The 19,273-nt window shown below is 36.0% G+C and overlaps 1 protein-coding gene across 2 annotated transcripts in view; it reads right to left on the bottom strand.

The window, feature by feature from the left end:
* Positions 1-773: 773 nt before the first annotated feature.
* The window catches only part of BAIAP2L1 (BAR/IMD domain containing adaptor protein 2 like 1), a 42,196-nt gene continuing 23,696 nt past the window's right edge, over positions 774-19,273 (bottom strand). For both annotated transcript variants that reach the window (XM_074885749.1, XM_074885750.1), the window contains 11 exons: positions 13,075-13,136; positions 12,910-12,981; positions 12,449-12,586; positions 10,948-11,100; positions 10,307-10,474; positions 9,391-9,538; positions 8,011-8,218; positions 7,623-7,700; positions 7,126-7,291; positions 1,902-1,942; positions 774-1,364 (listed from right to left, as the gene is read on the bottom strand). In XM_074885749.1, coding sequence (XP_074741850.1) covers positions 1,289-1,364; positions 1,902-1,942; positions 7,126-7,291; positions 7,623-7,700; positions 8,011-8,218; positions 9,391-9,538; positions 10,307-10,474; positions 10,948-11,100; positions 12,449-12,586; positions 12,910-12,981; positions 13,075-13,136 — 1,310 coding nt within the window. In that variant the 3' untranslated portion in view covers positions 774-1,288. The remainder of the gene's footprint in view (positions 1,365-1,901; positions 1,943-7,125; positions 7,292-7,622; positions 7,701-8,010; positions 8,219-9,390; positions 9,539-10,306; positions 10,475-10,947; positions 11,101-12,448; positions 12,587-12,909; positions 12,982-13,074; positions 13,137-19,273) is intronic.

Raw genomic sequence — 19,273 nt, 5'->3', positions numbered from 1 at the left:
AAGCAAAGTGTCCTTAGCCTTGAACTTGAAAGGCAGTGTGAGAGGAGGAGGCACTTCTAGAGCCATCACATGCTCATATACTATTTTTTGATATTAAGTAACCAAAAGGCATTTCATGTGACATGAATTCACTGTTTATAGTAGTAGAAGCAGGCACAACAAAATGTAGGAAGCATGTACATATGTAAGGTAGAATGATTTAGAGTAAGGATTAATCACGGGCAGTAGTCATGATACAGACTTCATACAGCAGGTGGGAAATAGCACCTGAACAGTACAGTGCTAAAGCACCCAATGCTGACGCAGAGTGAAGAAGCAGTTTCTAACATTGAGATGATTACTACTGTAGGAAAAGTCTTTCAGACAAGGTAGCACCATTGGATTTAGAAAATTGGGGCCTGAGATAAACCGTAAAGCTCTACTTGTGACTGAAGTTAAAGACTGTATTTCACCTAAATCAGACACTATGCCAGTATTTATGCCAGCACTAGGCTCCTTAACCAAAAGTTTTCAAACTTAATCTGTTTTTCTTTTGTGGAAGACTGCAGTAGTGGAGTAACTTCAAAGGCAGCTTTTTATATTAGAATTTGAGAAAAAAAAAATCATGGCAGTGTTTTATTATGACTTTTTATAAAACTAAAGTTTGACAATGTGTTTTAAAGAATGTTATCTTTGAATAATGTGTTGACAGTACAACATTAGACTTAAAATAGGTTTATGTTAACACTTGAAAATTTGTATCTGAATATTAAGCAAAGCATTACAAGTTGTCTATTCTTAAAGGATAAATATTTATTTATAACCTAGAGTGTCTTTCTTAAAATAACATATAATCACTTTATACAGGCAGTTCTCTATTCTGTAATAAGGCAGTTGTTACATTGTTCTATTTGGAAAAAAAAAATTTTCTTATTCAGTAAGTGGCATATGCAGGCTTATATTCTAGAACTTACCATTGCAGTTTCCAAATAATGAATGCCAAAAGATTCAGATTTGTGACCTGTTAGTTACACTGGTTTACTAGAATATCCAGACTATCTCCAGTATTTTCACAATTCCTACTACAAAAAAGGCATACTGTAGAATCAAACCAAAGTGCTCAAACATTAGCCCAAAGCAGTTACCTCATTAGAAAGTATAGGTTTAAAAAAAACAGAAATTCATTCCAGTATGATTCTATTGTACAGTAATTACATTTAAATAAATTTTCCAAACAAGTTTAGATAGTAATTGTCATTACTGAAAATGGTCTTTATAAGGAGGAAGTACATGTGTATGGACCATATATTCATCGAATAATTGGTGCTGATCTGTCATTTGTTACAGTTGGTCTGAGTTTCACAGTTGCAAAAGGATTTTCTCCACTGAAAAGAAATGCACAAAGTTACTAGGTGGCTTGCTGCAATACAAAACCAAATTTAATCCATGCAGTTTCTTCATCAAAGTTGTTTGAAGACTAAGTTATTGTTTTAGACTAAAGGATTCTGGGAAACTCTTAGTTTAACTTGAATTTTTAAGACAAGCTTACATGTGAAGGCTCCCTTGCGATATTTGGGAAGTTAATGTCCAGTTAGATCTGGACATTATTTTTTTTTTTTAACAGCTCCCGGTCTCCAAAGATATGTTTTTAACCCTCAAAGACATAGTTTACGTCCTGCTCCCTGTCAGACTATTGGAGGAACACATGTTGTTTCTGAGAAGGGCCTATGCAATATATTTTACCTGATGCCACTCTTGAGAAAACTGCAACCAATTTTAGCCATAGTGTTTTACCAATACCTAGGAAAGGTCACAGAGTAATTTGGGAAAAACATCCTTACTTTCCCTCACAATCAATACAATAAGCAGCCAATATAAAAATCAGCACAACTGAATTAGTTTAAAAGCTTTAAAAAACATACCTTAGAAAAGGTGGTTTTATAATGCCATTCATGTCAGGTTTCTGTAAAAGAAAAAGATATCTATGTAGATTTACAAAGCATGCTACAGGTGATCTCACTATCCTGCTAAGGAAAAGAGACTCATTCAAGCAGACTAAAATATTTAGCTATTTAGAATAATCATGTAGTTCAGCTGAACTGTTGAGAGGTAGTTGTAAGGGGAGAATTATCTCAGAACATCAAAATTAGAAAGTTAAAAAATGGTGTTAGCATTAGTTGGATTTTTTTGTGTGGTATCTACCCAACCCCTCCCAGGTTTAAGATCAGTGGTCACCTGATGTCTAGCTGGGCATTTTATAGATGAAAATAGAAAATGAAATGTCACTGCAACAGTCATCAACCAAAAGAAAAAGGACAGAACTACCTGCAGCACAAATAACATATCATAGTGTTTCTATAGCATAATTTATAAACTGCTAGTTGTCACAGCAAAAAGCTAGAACTAGGCTTGGAGCAGATCTTAGCGTGAACATAGTCAGTGTATCTTCATATAACTGTAAAATCATGAAGTTAAAGGGAGCAGCCAGCATAATGACATACTTTAATATTAAAGGCCTAAAGTGAGGGCAGATTTCTGATCAGTATTACGTAGAGTTTTTTATACAGCCTACTGTGTTTAGCTATTGTTGATTTACAAACTACAAGTTCACATAGCACCTGTGACTTACTAATAGTGGTGGTGAATAGAAAAGGCAAGAAAACAGCTGATGGCATGTACATATATGATTTGCCTTGTTTGTACAGGAGTGATACAAAAGAAGGAATAGTTTTGCATAGCTGTTGCTAATATTTCACTATAATGAAACTGCCATGTCTAAGTGTACAATCTGAAAAGACTTGGGTTTATAGCTACACTTCGCACTGTACTTGCTTGCAGAAGCATACCTCCTGCTGGCAAAGTTCAGCTAACCCAAAGGCAGTGCTGCTCTGCACGCTGCTGCTGCAGGATGCCCTGGTTCAGGTGCCATAAATGGAAACTGTTGCAAAGTATTACCCTCTGCAAGCCTGTTGTGCTACATGGAAGTTTTGGCAAGCAGTTAATTTCTACCCCCCCCCCTTTAGTAATAATCATACTTAATGACATATTTCCAACGGCAAACTAATTGCATTGCTTCTAATAGGTGTCAGGTAAAGTTCAAAGTGAAGACCTGAATACACATTCTTGCATGTAGAAGCAGGAATATGCAGTCACCTTTTATGTAGCAGCTTGACTTGTACTAATTATTTGGTCTATGTGGCCATTTTTGTTTTAATAGTTAAAATTTCACTGCTGAACAAAGGCCTGTAAGCCTTTCTGTCTCAGGTACACCACCTATTGTACCAGTAGTCCCTAGCTACCATATTCACAATACCATGATGCAGGTGAAGAAGTCTCTATTTATTTAGGACCTAATTCAGCAGGGTTCTTAAGCACATGCTTGACTTGTGATTCCAATGAAACTGCTCATGTACATCGGTCATAGACAGACTTAGGCCTTAGAATTAGGGCTAATTAGCCCTTTAATTAGAATGAAGGAATGCCTGAATTACATGCTACTTCTTACTGAACACCAACCCTCAAAGCTCCGTCAAGTACGAAGCCTTTTTTAGTTGATATTGCTCTGCATAGTGCTGTCCTACGTAACACAGCATGAACAATTTAACTTGCAGGAACCATTCCTCATCTTTCCTTCTTGAAAGCCCAAGCTATTTCTTCTGTGTATTCTGAAACAAAAATAAGATGCCTCAATGAATATTTCCTGCTTCTGCATAAGACACTGTAAGCATACTGTTTTACATGTATGTACATTCTGTACAAGTGTACAAAGCAGCCTGGTATGTTGTTGAGCTTATTTCCAAAGCCTTATGGTGGTGGGGGGTTGGTGACTTGCACGAAAGCAGGAAAGACAAGGAAGCTCTGCAACTTTCCAGAAGGATGGAAGTAAATAGTGACTTTGGAGCAAAACACCTGGATGCAAGTGCAGCAACTCTCCTCTGCAGTTCTCTTCCTTATTTTGAACGGTAACAGGTAAGAAGAACCATGGGGTCACAGTAACAAGGTACCTGCTATGAGTGACAGGGTACCTCAACAAGAGTAATCATTATTTTATACTCCAGAATTCCTTTTTTTTTTTTCTTTAATCTGCTTTCTCTGTGCCAATTTAGGATTTCCAAAAAGATGTATTTGTTTTCTACTCCTAAGCAGCTGTAAGCTCCCTTTCTGGCCTCCAAAGAGAATATACTGTTCTAATTAGAATTCTGTCCTAGTCTGTCAACTAAATGATCAAAGGACCCTAGAATCCCAGGTTGGAAGGGACCTCAAGGATCACCTGGTCCAACCTTTCTTGGCAAAAGCATGGCCTAGACAAGATGGCCCAGCACCCTGTCCAGCTGAACCTCAAGTGTCCAATGTCTGCCATTCCTCTTGGTTTTTCAGTTCAACACAAATGTTAGCCCACAAGCCATAAGTTTATTCCTAAAACCCCTCAACTAATGCCACAGAACAAACAACCCTTCAGGTGACTACTCTTGAGAGCCAGCTGAGGACAGTTAGCCAGGTTAAATACAGTAGCACAGTACAGTGATACTGAGACAATTCAGTGGATTCAGTTTTTAAGCTCTACAGTAAGTCACCTTGTCACAGGGCAAAGAACTTGCTGTACTGCTTGCTTGGCAGCTTCCACAGGCTGATAGATCTTTTAACTATTGTGAACATAATTCCATGGAAGGACATGTTGATCCTGGAGGTCTCAGCAGCTAGCCTGAGCCTAAGTGAACCAATGTACAAATCTGATTTACACAATTCTTAAGGCTCATTGCTTCTTTGTCCAAAAATGGAAACTGCAAATGTGTCAGTATTGATGCTTGTCTTCACCATCATTTTAGAAGTTCCCAGATTCTTGATTAGAAAGTGACTGAATGCTAAAATTTAATCTTATTTCTTGATACTAGTTCCATGCATTGGAAGGCTTTATTTCTCATAGAAAAAAACATTGTCCTGGAAACACAACATCACTGCACAAATTCTATACTTCCTCCACAAGGTTCGCTACTGATAAATAAAATCACTTGAATGTGGATTCAAATATGCTATATTCAAATATATATATGCTAATGTTAGACTGTTCTGACAAAAAAATCAGATAATCTTTTAATAGAAGTATTTAGATTAAAAAATTAATATCCCAAAACATTGCTAGTCTAGTCTAAATGGGGTAAAAATCTGAGAATAGAGCTTTACAAGTCCCTGTCAAGCAACTTTCATCCTTTTTGTTATGAAAGACTTAGCTCTGCTTCTAGTTCTTCTTACTTGTTAAGGAAGAGAGATTTTTCTGTAATGGAAAGCACTAGCCTTTTTTCCCCTCCCTGCCAGAGAAAAGATACTTTTTTCTTTCAAATTCTGCATCTGCAAGAGATATTTTGGCAGTAGTTAGCAGAAGTGTGTGCCTGGGTTGTATCTGTAACTGGTCTTCTGAAATAGCTGTAGAGTGGCTTTACAAAGCCAAGTACAACTGGAAGGAACATTTCCAGAAGGCCTGTATAGCTGAACCTCCAGCAATTTTTCACATTTTTCATATTCGTAAAGTTGAGGTGACCTTTTAAGAACTAGGTACAAGTCTATGATGTGATTACCGAAGTGACTTCTTTGAAGACACACTATTTGCTCAAGAAAGAAATATAATTTCATTTCCCTTCCTCCCATTTGTTAAAACTGCCTTTCCATGTTTCTGATATGCAGATAAGCATTTAAAATTCAGATGTTACTGACAATTTATGTAATCTGTGTCATGCTTGTGCTTTTCCAATGGTAGTTTTTTCTAGAGTTAGTGAGGTATTTGAAGTTATGTGTTTGTTACTCAGTGTTTTTATTTTTACTTAAACACAGTTCATTCTCTTTGCTTGTCAATACAACAAAGACTTGTTAACCCCCTCCAATGCCTAATGACTCCAAGTAAAAATGCTGTAGAAATATGTGACTTGCTAATAGTAGACTGAAATGAAACAGCAGGAGAGGCGGCTTCTTTAGACAACCATTGTTTCCCGATGCTTCTCCATTTTACAGGAGTAATGTTATAAATATTCTGTCATTCTTTAACCTTAAACAGACTTTCACCATTAGTGAAAATGTGATGCAACCAACTTCCAACTTTGTGCTTTTTAACTTTTAGTTAATTTTACTTCCATAAAGTAAAAATTTACAAAGGCCACTTCAATTTCTACTGTATGATTCAGCAGATTACTTAGAAAGCAGAAATGTCTGTCAGAAGGACAACCCAAAGTTTGTTCAGATGTTATATTGATATACAAAATATTTTAGTCATGCCAATAAGTAACAAAATGTAAATTTTTTAGCTACTGGCAGCCAAGTATAGGATTCCTGACTTCTGAGAAGTTTGCTATGGAACTTTGCATCTTTCTTCGGTACAGTCTCAATTTAGCAGTGACAACTTTTTTTATATATGTGTGTGTGTATCAGAGAAAGCTTTTTGCCATCAAAATGTGATCTCTACTTCAATAGGCTTTTTGAAGAAAGTCTAAGAAACATTTATCACCATTAGATACACATCAGCAAAATATTTAAACATGCAGCAAGAAAAACACCAGCAATTGCTTAATTTGGTTAGATTAACCTTCATTTTGAATCAGTTTGAATGCTGACTTAATAGCAAAAATACTAGCTTTATATATCATTAGCTATTCATAAAAATGTATTTCTACTCAGCTGTGGTTCTGCTGAATATAGACATTAGTACATACATCCCTCAGCAACATCCACAAAACCAACAGTAACTTTCATGGGGTTGTGTAAAGCATTCCTGAATACAGAGTTTATTAAACTGCTTTAAGTCCCCTGTACCCCTCTAGCTCTGAAATCACTTAGGGTGATAGATTTGTACTACTTTCTGTGAGAATTTCTTTTTCATGTTTAACAGATTCCATTCCCAAGAAGTTTGCTATGCAAAGTAAATCTTTTAGTACTCTTAGGTATACTCCTGAACAATTCCTCTCCCTTCCCATTACTACAGATGGATTGAAGTGCCAAAACCACATGGTACTCCTGAAGACAGCTGCATCGAAGGGCTGCTGAAGTCAAGTGCAAGTAGCTAAGGTAGAATATTCCAGGGCCTCATTTAAGAGTTCAGCTAAGTAGGTCAAGAAAAGTAAGCAGGGCAGAACATTTGGATTCATGGTATTGATTACTTACCAGACCTGCATGTTCGGGTCTGTCAGTTGGTGTTTTAACAGTAGTACCCTTGGAAGGCTCCATTCTTTTATCTGTTGGCAAAGACCCCAGATAGTCTGGTGGTGGGAGGACAACATCACCTTTTTCCACAAGATTTACAGAACTAATACTTCGGATTGGTGCAGGGCTGCAAGACAGAATGCAACAAGTAACATTTTCAGTTATAATACATCTCCTCTTGCTTACCTTTAGCCCCAGGAAAGCACAAAAGTGAGCTGAAGGTTAATAAAGGCATACAATCCCATTGAAGTCAGTGGGATTCAAAGTTGGGGTGAAGCTAGTTCTGGGGTCTTCGTGTAAATCATTAAAAGGTGTTAATGTAATCAAGGCATCACACTACAGACTGTTAGTATTTACCGTATATATTACTGAATAACAACATGAGCAGAAAAATAGCATTTTTAATAAATGTTAGGAAAAGATTTAGGCATTTCTGCAAGCCCCACCCAAAATGTTACCTTGGCGTTAGGACAAAGGCTTTTTCCTCTGCTGGTTCTTCTAGTGGTCTAGTATATGATGATGGAAACCATCCTTTTCTGTAATAGGAAAGTTTTTCATATTATGTAAAATTGGAAAGATCTTTCAAAAGACAACAGTGAACAAAGCAGTAGACTCAATGAACTGAGATTTAACTTTTAAAGATGTGATTTCTGATGATACAAAATTCATATACAAAATCTCCCTAAAATAAGTGCAGTGATTTACCTTACAGAAAGACTCCAAGTCCCCAGTCAATGGGAATCAGCAAAAAAGGTGGAAAATAATTTACTAGTATTTCCTAACAAAATCTGATGAGACACATTTTTCCCTTCATGTTCAAATTGGGTAATATATTGATTATCTTACACTTTAGTTGAGTCATGTTCCCCATAAAGCCAACCATCCTTTTCTTCAGCTACAAGAAGTGTGATGATATCCCCCTGTGCAAAGCTAAGCAGCGTCTTGTTACTTCCAGCAGTATGTGGGAAGATTGTCTTTACTTTTTGCCTTTTCATTATATTTAGTCCTGTGGCAACAGAAGTTGAACGTGATAAACTGGCATCATCTGAATTCTCTGTCCAAAAAAAAGAAAAACAAAGCAAAAAAAGAAAATTAGCCACACACCAATACAATTAGATACAACTACTAGTCTGACAGGAAAAAGAGTAGATAAAGGAATAGTCAAGCACAAATCAAATTCTGCAACTTTGTAGTGCTTTGGTCTCCACTTCGACACCTCTCAATTATCTGCCAGTGTTTTTCATCACCATGCAGTTCTTAATAGTATGTGCATTTATATACACACACCCCCATCACAATGAAGTTGAACCAACAGACAAAAAGTTACATAAGTTTTAACTTGCTACTTCTTTCCTCTTTTGGCATGAAAAATGCTAAATGTTCACAGCCGTAAAAGACCTTTGAAAATTTTCCATTCTAAAAAAGCATAACTCTGTATAGAGTCCAAGATTTCATTGTCAAATGTGCCTAGCACTCAACTTCAGCTGAAGCTATGAGAGTTGCAGATACTTGGCACTTTGCAGACACCAGATGTTTACCAGAAAACACCTTAAAGGAGGTCTTAAAATTATATTTTATTTGACCAGTACAATATATTGTAAATGTATTTTTAAGGAGGAAATGCTGGAATTGCTATTATCACATTGAAGAGTTCTGCATTTCTTATGTTGTGATTTAGGCCTAGTTCTTTCCCTTCCTTCCCTATAGCAGAGAAAGTAAAAAAAAAAAATCAATTAGAAAACAAATCTTAATAGGATTTTACATTTCAGGAGAGAAATAGAAGACTGTGCTTATTTTATCCCATGTGCGTTCTTCCCTAGCTGCTACATGCCCTTAAAGGAAACCAAAGCAAGACTGTAATACTAGTTTAGATTTATTTGTGTGCACTGAAATAATCACTCGGATGTATCTTGTTCAAAATTGGGGAATGTATTCTTCTGGTAAGATTTGAATTCATAAGAGCAGTTAGGCTGGGTTAATCAGGACACACAGAAAGTGATTAAAATACAATTTACCTATCTTGACCTGCATTCTACCGCAAACAACTCTTGTAACACATATTTCTCCTGTTAGGTAACTTACATAAATACTTGGGAAAGACCATTTTCTACTCCTCTATACATCCTGAAATTCACATCATCATAGTAGTCAAGAAGTCCTTAGATAATTTCGAACACTGTAGTACATCATTTACACTTACATAATTTGCAACAACGTAACACTCACCTGCTGAGTTACTCAGTTTTTCAGAAGATGTCTTTGGAACTGTTGCAGGGTTGTTAAACATATCGACAAGCGGACTAGTGTATGCCCTACCTGTAGGAGCAGGGGGCACCTTTGATGCATTTTCATGATGTGGATAAACATTTCCAATCTAGAGTCACAAAAACAACAGTATCACAATACTGAGGAGACACTGACAACTTATTTGCAACATTAAATTCTAAAAGCAATTCTTAAATATGCCCAAATGATACATATTACACCCATCAGAAAGTCCTCATGTTCCTACGAAATTGCTGATAGAATCGTTTGTAAGAGGCTTCTGTCCCTCAATAAACTTTTGTTAGTGGGAATGCTATGATAGCCTTTTTTCCCCACAAATAGTGCAGTTACACCTAGATAATCTCCAGATTTTTTTTATTTAGAAGTTTACTAATATCATTTAGAAAATCAGTAACTAATGGTGACACAACATACAAATAGGTAGGATTTAGAACTTAACCTGTACTCTAATATGCTAATAAGAATCATGGAGGGAAGAAGGAAAGAAAACAGAAAATAACATTTTGTTTAAGTTTATATTGAACTATTGATTATGTAATTACTATTACTTGCAGATAAGAACATAGGAAGTAAATTGGTTAGAACAAAAGTAGTCCTGATGCTGGGCTCTGTAGAAAAAGTCCCAGGCACCTGACTGAAAACTGAGCCTTGTTTGGATCTGTGCTTCTGCCTACTGTACTGTGTATTTTTCCAGCAGCAAAGCTTCATCTTAATGATGTTGCTTTCATACCCAACCCATATATTCCAACCAAGGTACATTACAGACTCCATCCCAAATGCTTAGGCACAAAAGCAGCTAGTGCAGCCACTCTACTTCCGTTCAAGTGATAGAACCTTTAACCATCAAAGAACATACCATGGTATTTCTCTCTATCATTGGTGAAGGCTGTGGAGTTCCTGATATCGGAGTGGAACCAGGTGTCCTTATTTCATCTATCATCATTCTGACTTTTTCAGGCACTTTGGTGGCATCACTACAGATTTCCTGCCACCCAGGCAGCTTGGATTTTAGGAAGTCCGCACACTGCATCCAAGTTTAAAAGGTATTTGTCAAAGACACTCTATTCCATAAAATCACACAGACCTACTGGTTAATTTTCATTATAACAAAATGACAACACTAGCAATATGGAAGTCTCTCCAAGGATTTTTGTAAGCAATACCTCTCTGAAGCATGTAATACGTTGTAGAAAGAGACTGTCCTTTTTCGGGGTCAGATACTGGAAATACCTGATCAGTCCATATATTTTTTTCCTAATATAAGATTTTTAAAAAGTCACAGTAACCCTTTATTGTTGCTACAATACATTTAAGGGAATATTGCATTGTAAACATTTTCTATGAACAGATCACAACACTTGTCTGGCACTGCAGTGTTGCTAAGTGCTATCCTGGCTATTCATGGCAGTCTGATCTCCATACCGCAGGAAATACTGAAGATCTCCTACATGATTAGATTTCAGGAGTTTCATTTCTGTTTACACTCATGCCACTGACCTGAATGTGATAGAAGTGCATGTGCTGGGTAAAGCTGCAATGCTTGTCAACCAGAAAACAGAATCTTCTTTTTTCTTCAAGGAGAGCTTCTCTGCAGCCTTCTGCAATAAATCTCTGAATATCACTCTGTCGAGAGCTCACAGTTTCCAAATACTAAGGAAAAAAGAAAAAAAATCATATGCAGTCTCATGAATTTTATTTGCTACTACATCCAATTACTGAAGCAGACTCCAAAAAGCCTTAGAAAAAGTTTTTGGAAAGGTGGGTGGGGTAGGGTGGCTCCACTTCCAAGGCTGTCTCTTTTCATGCACACACCTAACTTCCCTAATCTCATCAGGTAAATGTATATTCTCATTACAGGCAATCAATAATCTATTTAGGGGTGGCGGAAGTGAAACAAAACAAGGAAGTCTTTTAGACTCTAAATAAAATGCTGCAGTAAATAATCACATCAAAGCAATGGTGCTGAGCAATTTTGAGGCCACAGGTGTTCTAAGTAGACTAATTACCTTCATCTGCTCCATAGCAGTTACATTCACCCTCACAAAACTATGATGAATCTCTGCTTCATTTTAGAGAGGGGAAGATGAGTTACTAAAAAGCCTAAACTGTATTTGTCTGAGGTTATGAGGATTCATGGCTAAACTGTGATTAAATGCTAATCCCTGGATTCTCAGTCCATTACCTTAAAAAAACCCAGCTGTTATGAATGCAGGTTAAAAGACAGGTAGTAAGAAATAGGAGCTAGTACTATTTATTTTTACCATACCTTGTTATAAACAAAGCTTTCTTTGAAAAAAAATTAAAATAGAAAAATATGGGGAAAAATATATAATCTAGCATGAAGTAAAAGTATTGTGCAAATAAAGATATCAGTGGCAGGTATCTTCTGAGATACATGACAACCAGAATATGACTTCTTAATTTAAAATAGTTTTCTCTTCATTGCCTTGCCATTTCTTATTTCACCTCAAGATGGCAATGCTGTTTCAAGATCAGTAGCAGAGGTAATAAGTGATAACAGAAGTTGGCATTTGCCTACTCTGGGAAATTAATTTATAGCAAATTACTACTGAATTTGCATAGCACAGCTGACTCCCTGTGTAAACCTCTACATAAAGGTGTCCTTACGGAGGTACTTAAAAAAATAAATAAGTAGTGGTCAAGGGATGAAACCTAGAAACTAAAGCAGAAGTCTCTGAATATGTACAGCAGAACAGTCTACCGCTGAATTTCAACTGGAATGCGTACTCAAGTGCCTTTAATATAAACCAACTTTGAGGAACCAAAAATGCATGTTCTTTGAAACTGTAGAGTGTAACTGTTGCCAAACAACTTAGAGACATTAGGTGTAGTAACTAATAAGATTGCATATACAAAAATTGTGGTAAGGTTCAGAAGTCAAATTTTAAAAGACTCTGGTGTGACCTGTAATAGCTTAACATTTTCTGTTGACCAGTCTCATACAAAGAAAGAAACAAATAAGAGACAGTACACTGACCTCCATTTCTTTATGTTCATATTTCATTACATTTCGTGCTCCTTGGCTTTTCCTTCTGATTTTTTTCAGCTCAGCCTGAGACTTCTCTAAAGAATCTAATTTGCTTCTGTGTTCAGTTTGGTACCTCTTTAAAGTTGCCTGCAATCAAAGCATTAAAACATCTCATAATGCACTCGGCCATGTAACTGGGTAAGTGACTAAAAATCATTACCATAATCTACAAGATATTGCTAATACACATCAAATTGAGTTTCACCTTTCTCGACTTCAGTTTAAAAATGCTACTAAGTCATGCATTGGTTCCCTTTTTAACTCAAAATAAGCATGAAAATTTTTGCCGTGTTTATGTATCTAAAGATCAGTTCTAACATATCAATTAACTAACTGTTAGGGGAAAATTTCTGAAAAGTTCTTTGACTAGAAATAGATAAAATATGACTTTTAGAATTGAATGTACTTACATTCATATATTTTACGTCCAGGTCTGTTTTCTTCTCCAGTTCAGATATAATTTCTTTATGAAATTTTTTGAACTTGAAAAGCAAATGAATGGTTATTAAAAATTGGCAAAAGTGATTTATAATTTCAAAAGGAAAATACATTAAAAAAGAAATTGTTTAACTTACACTCTCCTCTAGACTGTCATTAAGTTTCTTGTGTGTTCTTGAAATTTCTACAAGAACTTGGCCTGTTGATAAACATACAACCACATTTGTTTCTTTCATAAGTTCTGAAGTTAGTTAACAAAGAGCAGTAATAAAATATGTTTAACCAATATATTCATTAACTGGAATACATTTAAGAGGGATATGAAATTTCTTGCTGTTCCTCATCCTAGCAGTTTAAATAGCTAACTAGATCTGGCCACAGACAAACCAAGAAGCTCCTAAGTGACAGAAGACTAATTAATCACACATTATTATGCAAAAGGAACATGGAGTGCCAGACAAAATAAATAGTTTCTTCTCTCCAGAATAGCTCATATTGATTTAGTAACAGCCTCCTTTCTTGCCAAGTCAGAGAATAGTACACAAGAACTAGAGATAGTCGTTACTATCCAAATAGCTGCTATTCATTTTTTAGTCTGAAAATTAAACGTTAATGTTTATTAACTAACTGCACCTTCTGAATTAACAAAGTAACCTTTCACATTCATTCACAGCACACCTGCTAAAACAGATCCAATACATATGCTGATTAATTTTCTGTGCTGTTTTATCAGCAATTACAGCCTGACTGTATGGCATTAACTAACAGCCAAGAAGCAGATTTCTCAGCATCCTCTCAACAGATCCTAAACATGCCTATTATGCTCTGCTGTCTCTCAGCACAAAGTTACACAGCTTACTTTTAAAGGCAAGCAGTTAAAAGCTGAACTGTTTCACTTTGCTTTAGGAGGATATAGAGGAAAAAATACCTCAATCCTTTGGGTGTGGTTCTGTGGTGCAAACCAACGTAAACTGTGCCTGCCGCAGTCCTGCCCTGTACGCAGACAGCCACATCATCCTGCTGTGGATACAGATGGCCACGCCATCCCCACTCCCTTCCTTGCGCTGGCACCACACGCTGCGTGTGTGCCAGTCTCAGCCAGGAGATTGCAACATACTGCTGAGAGGAGTCGTTGGAAGTGTCCTGAAGTGCCCAGTTTGACTTCACCCAAGTTAGACCTGTAGATAGTTACCAGGTCTCAACCAGGAGTCTGTCTCCTGGCTTTTCAGGAATCCCTTTTCATGCCCCAGACCCACCTCTACATCTCTTTGCACACCAGGCTAGAGGAGACATGGAAGAAGGAATCAGAATACAGTGAAAACCGTCAACCCCTTGATTAGCAACAGAAAGGAATTCTTACTTGGGATGGTAGATGGGAAAGACAAAGAGATGCTGTATTTCTATTTTAATTACATATATATTGTTTTTCTGAGTCTTTCTGTACAGCCTACAGAGTGCTATGCTTTTTTTGTTTACCATTAAAGTTGCTGGGGACTACATAAATATAAATACTATGAGAAGTGAGAGGTGCTACAGTCATTAGTTGCTCATGTGCAATAGAAAAGTAAATACAATGTAGTTACACAAACACTTGAAGTAACAGACATGAGTAAGCCACCCTGTTATTTTAAGGCTGTAGAAGTGTATGCACTTCAGTCCATAGCATTTCTGTTCCACCAAACTCAACTGTAAAGATACATATTAGACTGTAATGGCCTTTTAAAATAGAAGTGTTTTGTAAACACTTACCTGCAACTTAAAATGGAAAATAGTTACATCAGGAAAAAAAAAAAAATCAAGAAATACTAATAAAATTACAAAGTTCCGTTTTAAATATGCAGACTAGAGATCTATTTTGGAAGTTATGGAAATTCAGGGTGTGTTGAAATGGCCCTTAAAATAATTGCCCTTATAGATTTTTGTTCTTTCTAAAACGAACTTATCGTCCCCCTTTGTGCACAGTACATTCTGAGAATCTGCTGCCAAAGCAGCACACTTAACTAATACTTGGCAACGCTAACGCAGCCAACCCTAGCGTTCCAAGTACTGACAGACATCTAACAACGTCGGGTATTGACTCAGCTCTCGCATTGCTCTTTCACACTCCCTTCCTCTGGCCTGCCCTGCCACCACAGTGTAAACGCTCAATAAAACAACCCATTCACCTGGTGCGTCAAGAATGGAAAACCTGACGCTCCGAGGTTGTTATTTTTGTCTCACACAGCACTTGAACTGACTGCAGCCTTCAAGTCTTTAGTCTTTGAATGCTTGGTTAGAAACAGGTTTTTTCATCTTTATTACAAAGAATACTGCCAAAACATGTCCTGAAATGAAGAGAACTTTAAAAACTACACTTCCTTCTAGATGGTTTGTGCTGGATTATTTTACGAGTTTATTTTAGAGTGTTCTAGAACTCTTAAATAGTATTTTTAGATATCAGTGACTGTAACTCTGCATTTACTTCTTCTCTCAACGAAAGACTCCCTGTGTGCTGTGCATCAGGCAAAAGCCACTTTATGCTGGTATCTCCTTACAGCCACCAGTAATCCACAGACACTGCATGTACTGGCTCACCCATTTAATTTCCTCTTTCATGTTTTGAATCAACAGTTTGAAAAGAACCCATAGTAAGCACACTCAAACCTATTAAGATTTAAATTATAGTTTATAGGTCAGATTCTGCACTTTGATTAAATAGAGAAAGTTTTTACAGTGAACATACACCATGGTTTTTTATTGCCACTTTTAAGATAATGGGTTGGCCACATTTTGATGTCCCTCCCAAATAAGATTTATACAAGGAGACAAGTTTTTGTAGAAGACTAATTCAGGAAAAGCAGAACAACTCCTAGCTTACATGTAACAGTGTTCAAGTAGAATAGAAACTGAATGACTTCAATATAATATTTTGATTTTATTTACAATGGTGAATTATAGCATAGCTCTAGTAAAGACAGTTGGTTACTCTGGATTAACAACAGCATAACCTAAAGCCAGGCTCTAATGTTCAGTAATTATTCAACTTCTAAAAAAGTAGAGAAAACTACTTAAGGTGAAGACAAACATATTATTTCTCACATCAACTAAAAATAATTTTGCTGTGTATTAAAGCTGCTCATGATCAGGTTTTATATACAAGAGCTTGTAATACACAACAACCACATATTAACCTTTTCATCATTTACTGGCACACCTCACACCGATCAAACATAGTGACATGAGTAGAGTGCATGATAACAGACCACTAGTCCAATTTGTGAGTAGAGTGCATGATAACAGACCACTAGTCCAATTTGTGGCTGACATACTATAAACCTGAACCAGTTTTAGGCATCATATTATGCAATGAATTAATAAACCAAAACCACTGGTCTTGATAAGCATAGCTATTAAAATACCTGCCTTTCAAAGATACTTTTTTCTGCTTTCATTCCTCCACACCCTGAACATGAAATCTTTGTGACTAAAAGAGTAGAGGTACATTAAATATTTCGACATTTGTTTTAGAAAACAAAAATGTAGTTGTAAACGTTTATAGATACTTGTTCTGTTATTTTGCTATTACCTTACAAGCGTACTACAGGAAAGAGAAGAAACAATCTCTTTTAGATAGGGATTTTGGGGGGAATATATCAAATGTCTTAACTTAAAAATAAAACAAACATTTCTCACGCATGATTTTTGAAACCATGCTGTGTAATACAGCTATAATCTGAAATATGACCAGGAACAGTAACACCAAGTTCCATGGTAAACTTATTTTAGTTTGAAATAGGTTCAACACACAGGCAGAAAGATCTTTTAAGCTGAAACTTCAGGAATTTGTGGAATATTTTTAAGCTTAACTAAGGCTGTTTGTTGTATCAATATTTTCTATTGAGAAAATAAGACAGGCTAGAATTCTATTAATGCTGTTGGTTTGTTACCAAAGACAAAAATAACTTATACATTTTGGGTTAGTGATTATTTCCCCATACACAGCATCCCATGAGCAAGATGACATCCTTAAAAGACTGTCTTCACAGTAGATGAACAAGGAAAGCAATTTCTAACAGGTATACTCATTGTAATGCCAGAATACAGAACTTCTGCAGCAGTAACACTTCAACCTCACTGTTTGCACTGGTTATTTATCTTTTTAGCTTATGTTGACTGTTCTTATGAATAGAAGACTAGAAAAATTAGTTCAAGTTAGAAACAAAAATGGAACTCAATAAGAGTTCTGTCATAGAAACAATTATTAACAGCTACCAACAAAATCACTTAAACTTTTAAAATACTAAATAGCTACATTAGAATCAATAAAAGTATTCATTGCATCACCTTACTTGAAATATACTTCAATTTTGTTTTATTTAGAGGAGGTCGCTCTTGAAAAATTTTGAGTCTCTTAAATGAAAGACAGACTTAGATGTCTGGGAACAAAGTGCTTAATTATATCACTCATTTATCTCCTGTTGTCCTATTTTGCATTCAGGGCAGGTCTAGTAACTTCATGTCTTAGAGATGAAACCACATAATTATTTACATTAAACAAGAGAATGAAAGGCTGAGTCAAAGCTACACTTGGAGACAATATAGTTCAAATATATTATTAGATGCCATTTCTTTTGAGATGCTCTTTCTTCCAAGTTACCCTTTGCCCAGAAGAAAGGCGCTTGTAACAAGGGAAAGTTAGAAACAAAGTGCTTTGAAGCCACTAGCCCTGAAAGGTAATAAAATAGAAAGTTTCAAAGAAATACAGTGTAACAAATAAATGATTGAACAAAACATCTGTTAAGCCTCAAAAGCATTAAGTTTATCATTCTGTCACAGGAAGGATTTATTTGTGCAACAGATCCTTTAAAAGTCTTAATGGAATTTAATGTGAAAGAATAAAATCATAAAGAAGGACAAAGTAATGTAAAACTTCCCAAGCTCTAACTGTACTTTGTTTCTCAGACAATTTGTCCAGAATGCTTTAGAAAACCCACAATCTGTAGAATTAATACCAACATGCACATAAATCAATAGGACTAGGTCAAGTCTGCCTTTCCTTACTGCATGAACGAACATGAAATAAGAAGCAAGGAGTAAATCTCTCTGTAGTTCATTTTAAAAATGGCATTGATACATGACCATTCAATGTCATTTTATGAAGGTGACTGCCGAAGGTGAAGAATAAAAAAAAAGAATAAAGCCTGCAACAGAGAAAAGGGGAAGAGATTTCAGAGTATAATAAAATATTTTAAGTCCACTATACATGCTAGATGCAGTGCCCTGAAGCAGCCCCTCCAAATAGATAGTTATGTTTTGCTAGAAGAGCAAATAGGTAAAAAAAATAATCTGTAAATAAAACAAAAATAGAAGCAAAGAGAACTTCACATTCTAAATGGCATTCTCAGATCAAATTTTAAAATATGCGGAGTTCTCACTAAGGCTGTGAGCAACAGGTATGTTTCTGCAATATAACAAGCAAATATGTTAATTACAACAGATTAAACACAGGTTAAAGGAAATGAAAAAACCTCCACAACACAATAGCTGAAATCTGTGTATTCATGTACTAGTCCAGTAAAATAAAATCCAAAGGTGATATTGATTATTAACCACGACAAATGAAACTGAACATTATGATGCTATTGGACACGTAAACATTAAATTTAAAGTACTATACAGTTAAAGATATATAAAGATATAAAAACATAGTCCTGTTAACAGCATGTGTTGTCAAAGGTGTTTACATTAGGCTCCCACACAAAATAAACAGCAGCAATTATTCATTTAACATATAAATAGTCTCATGCTTTCAGCTCCCCTTTAAAACTATGTAAGCATTTTATATGAAGTTGTTTTCAAAGCATCATTTCTCATCTAAAGTTAGCTCATAATATTTCAAGTAATTATCTGAAACTCATTTAATGCTCAGTAAGAAGTTTCCATTTCTCCATAGCTCAGTTTTATCACTTTTTTCACAAGCTCCATTACTCCTAAATATTTAAAATCTTTTTAGCTATTTTACAGTCTCATTGATACAGAAGAGAAACAGTCTTCCAAAGTTCATAAGACCCTGCAAGGTGCCTAAGTCTAAGTATCTTGCCTCCCTGTCCAGACAAAACCAGTAAGCGATAAATAGGATTGTAGAAGACGCTGTTGCTAATGTTGTGAGTTGGGCACCTATGGTGTTAGGTGGGGATGAACTCACAGTACTTTCTCCTCCTCATAGGGCTTCTCTGCCTGCATTCCTCACTTGGCTCTCTAGTGAAAAAAAAAAATATTCTAGCGCACGCACAGAGTTTTTATGTATGTTTGACCACAGTCAAAGCTTCCTCTGCTTTAAGTTAAAAACCAAGCAGG

This window comes from Strix uralensis, chromosome 16 (genome assembly GCF_047716275.1).
Source record: "Strix uralensis isolate ZFMK-TIS-50842 chromosome 16, bStrUra1, whole genome shotgun sequence".
Lineage (NCBI taxonomy): Eukaryota > Metazoa > Chordata > Aves > Strigiformes > Strigidae > Strix > Strix uralensis.
This window is presented reverse-complemented; position numbering and strand designations above follow the sequence as displayed.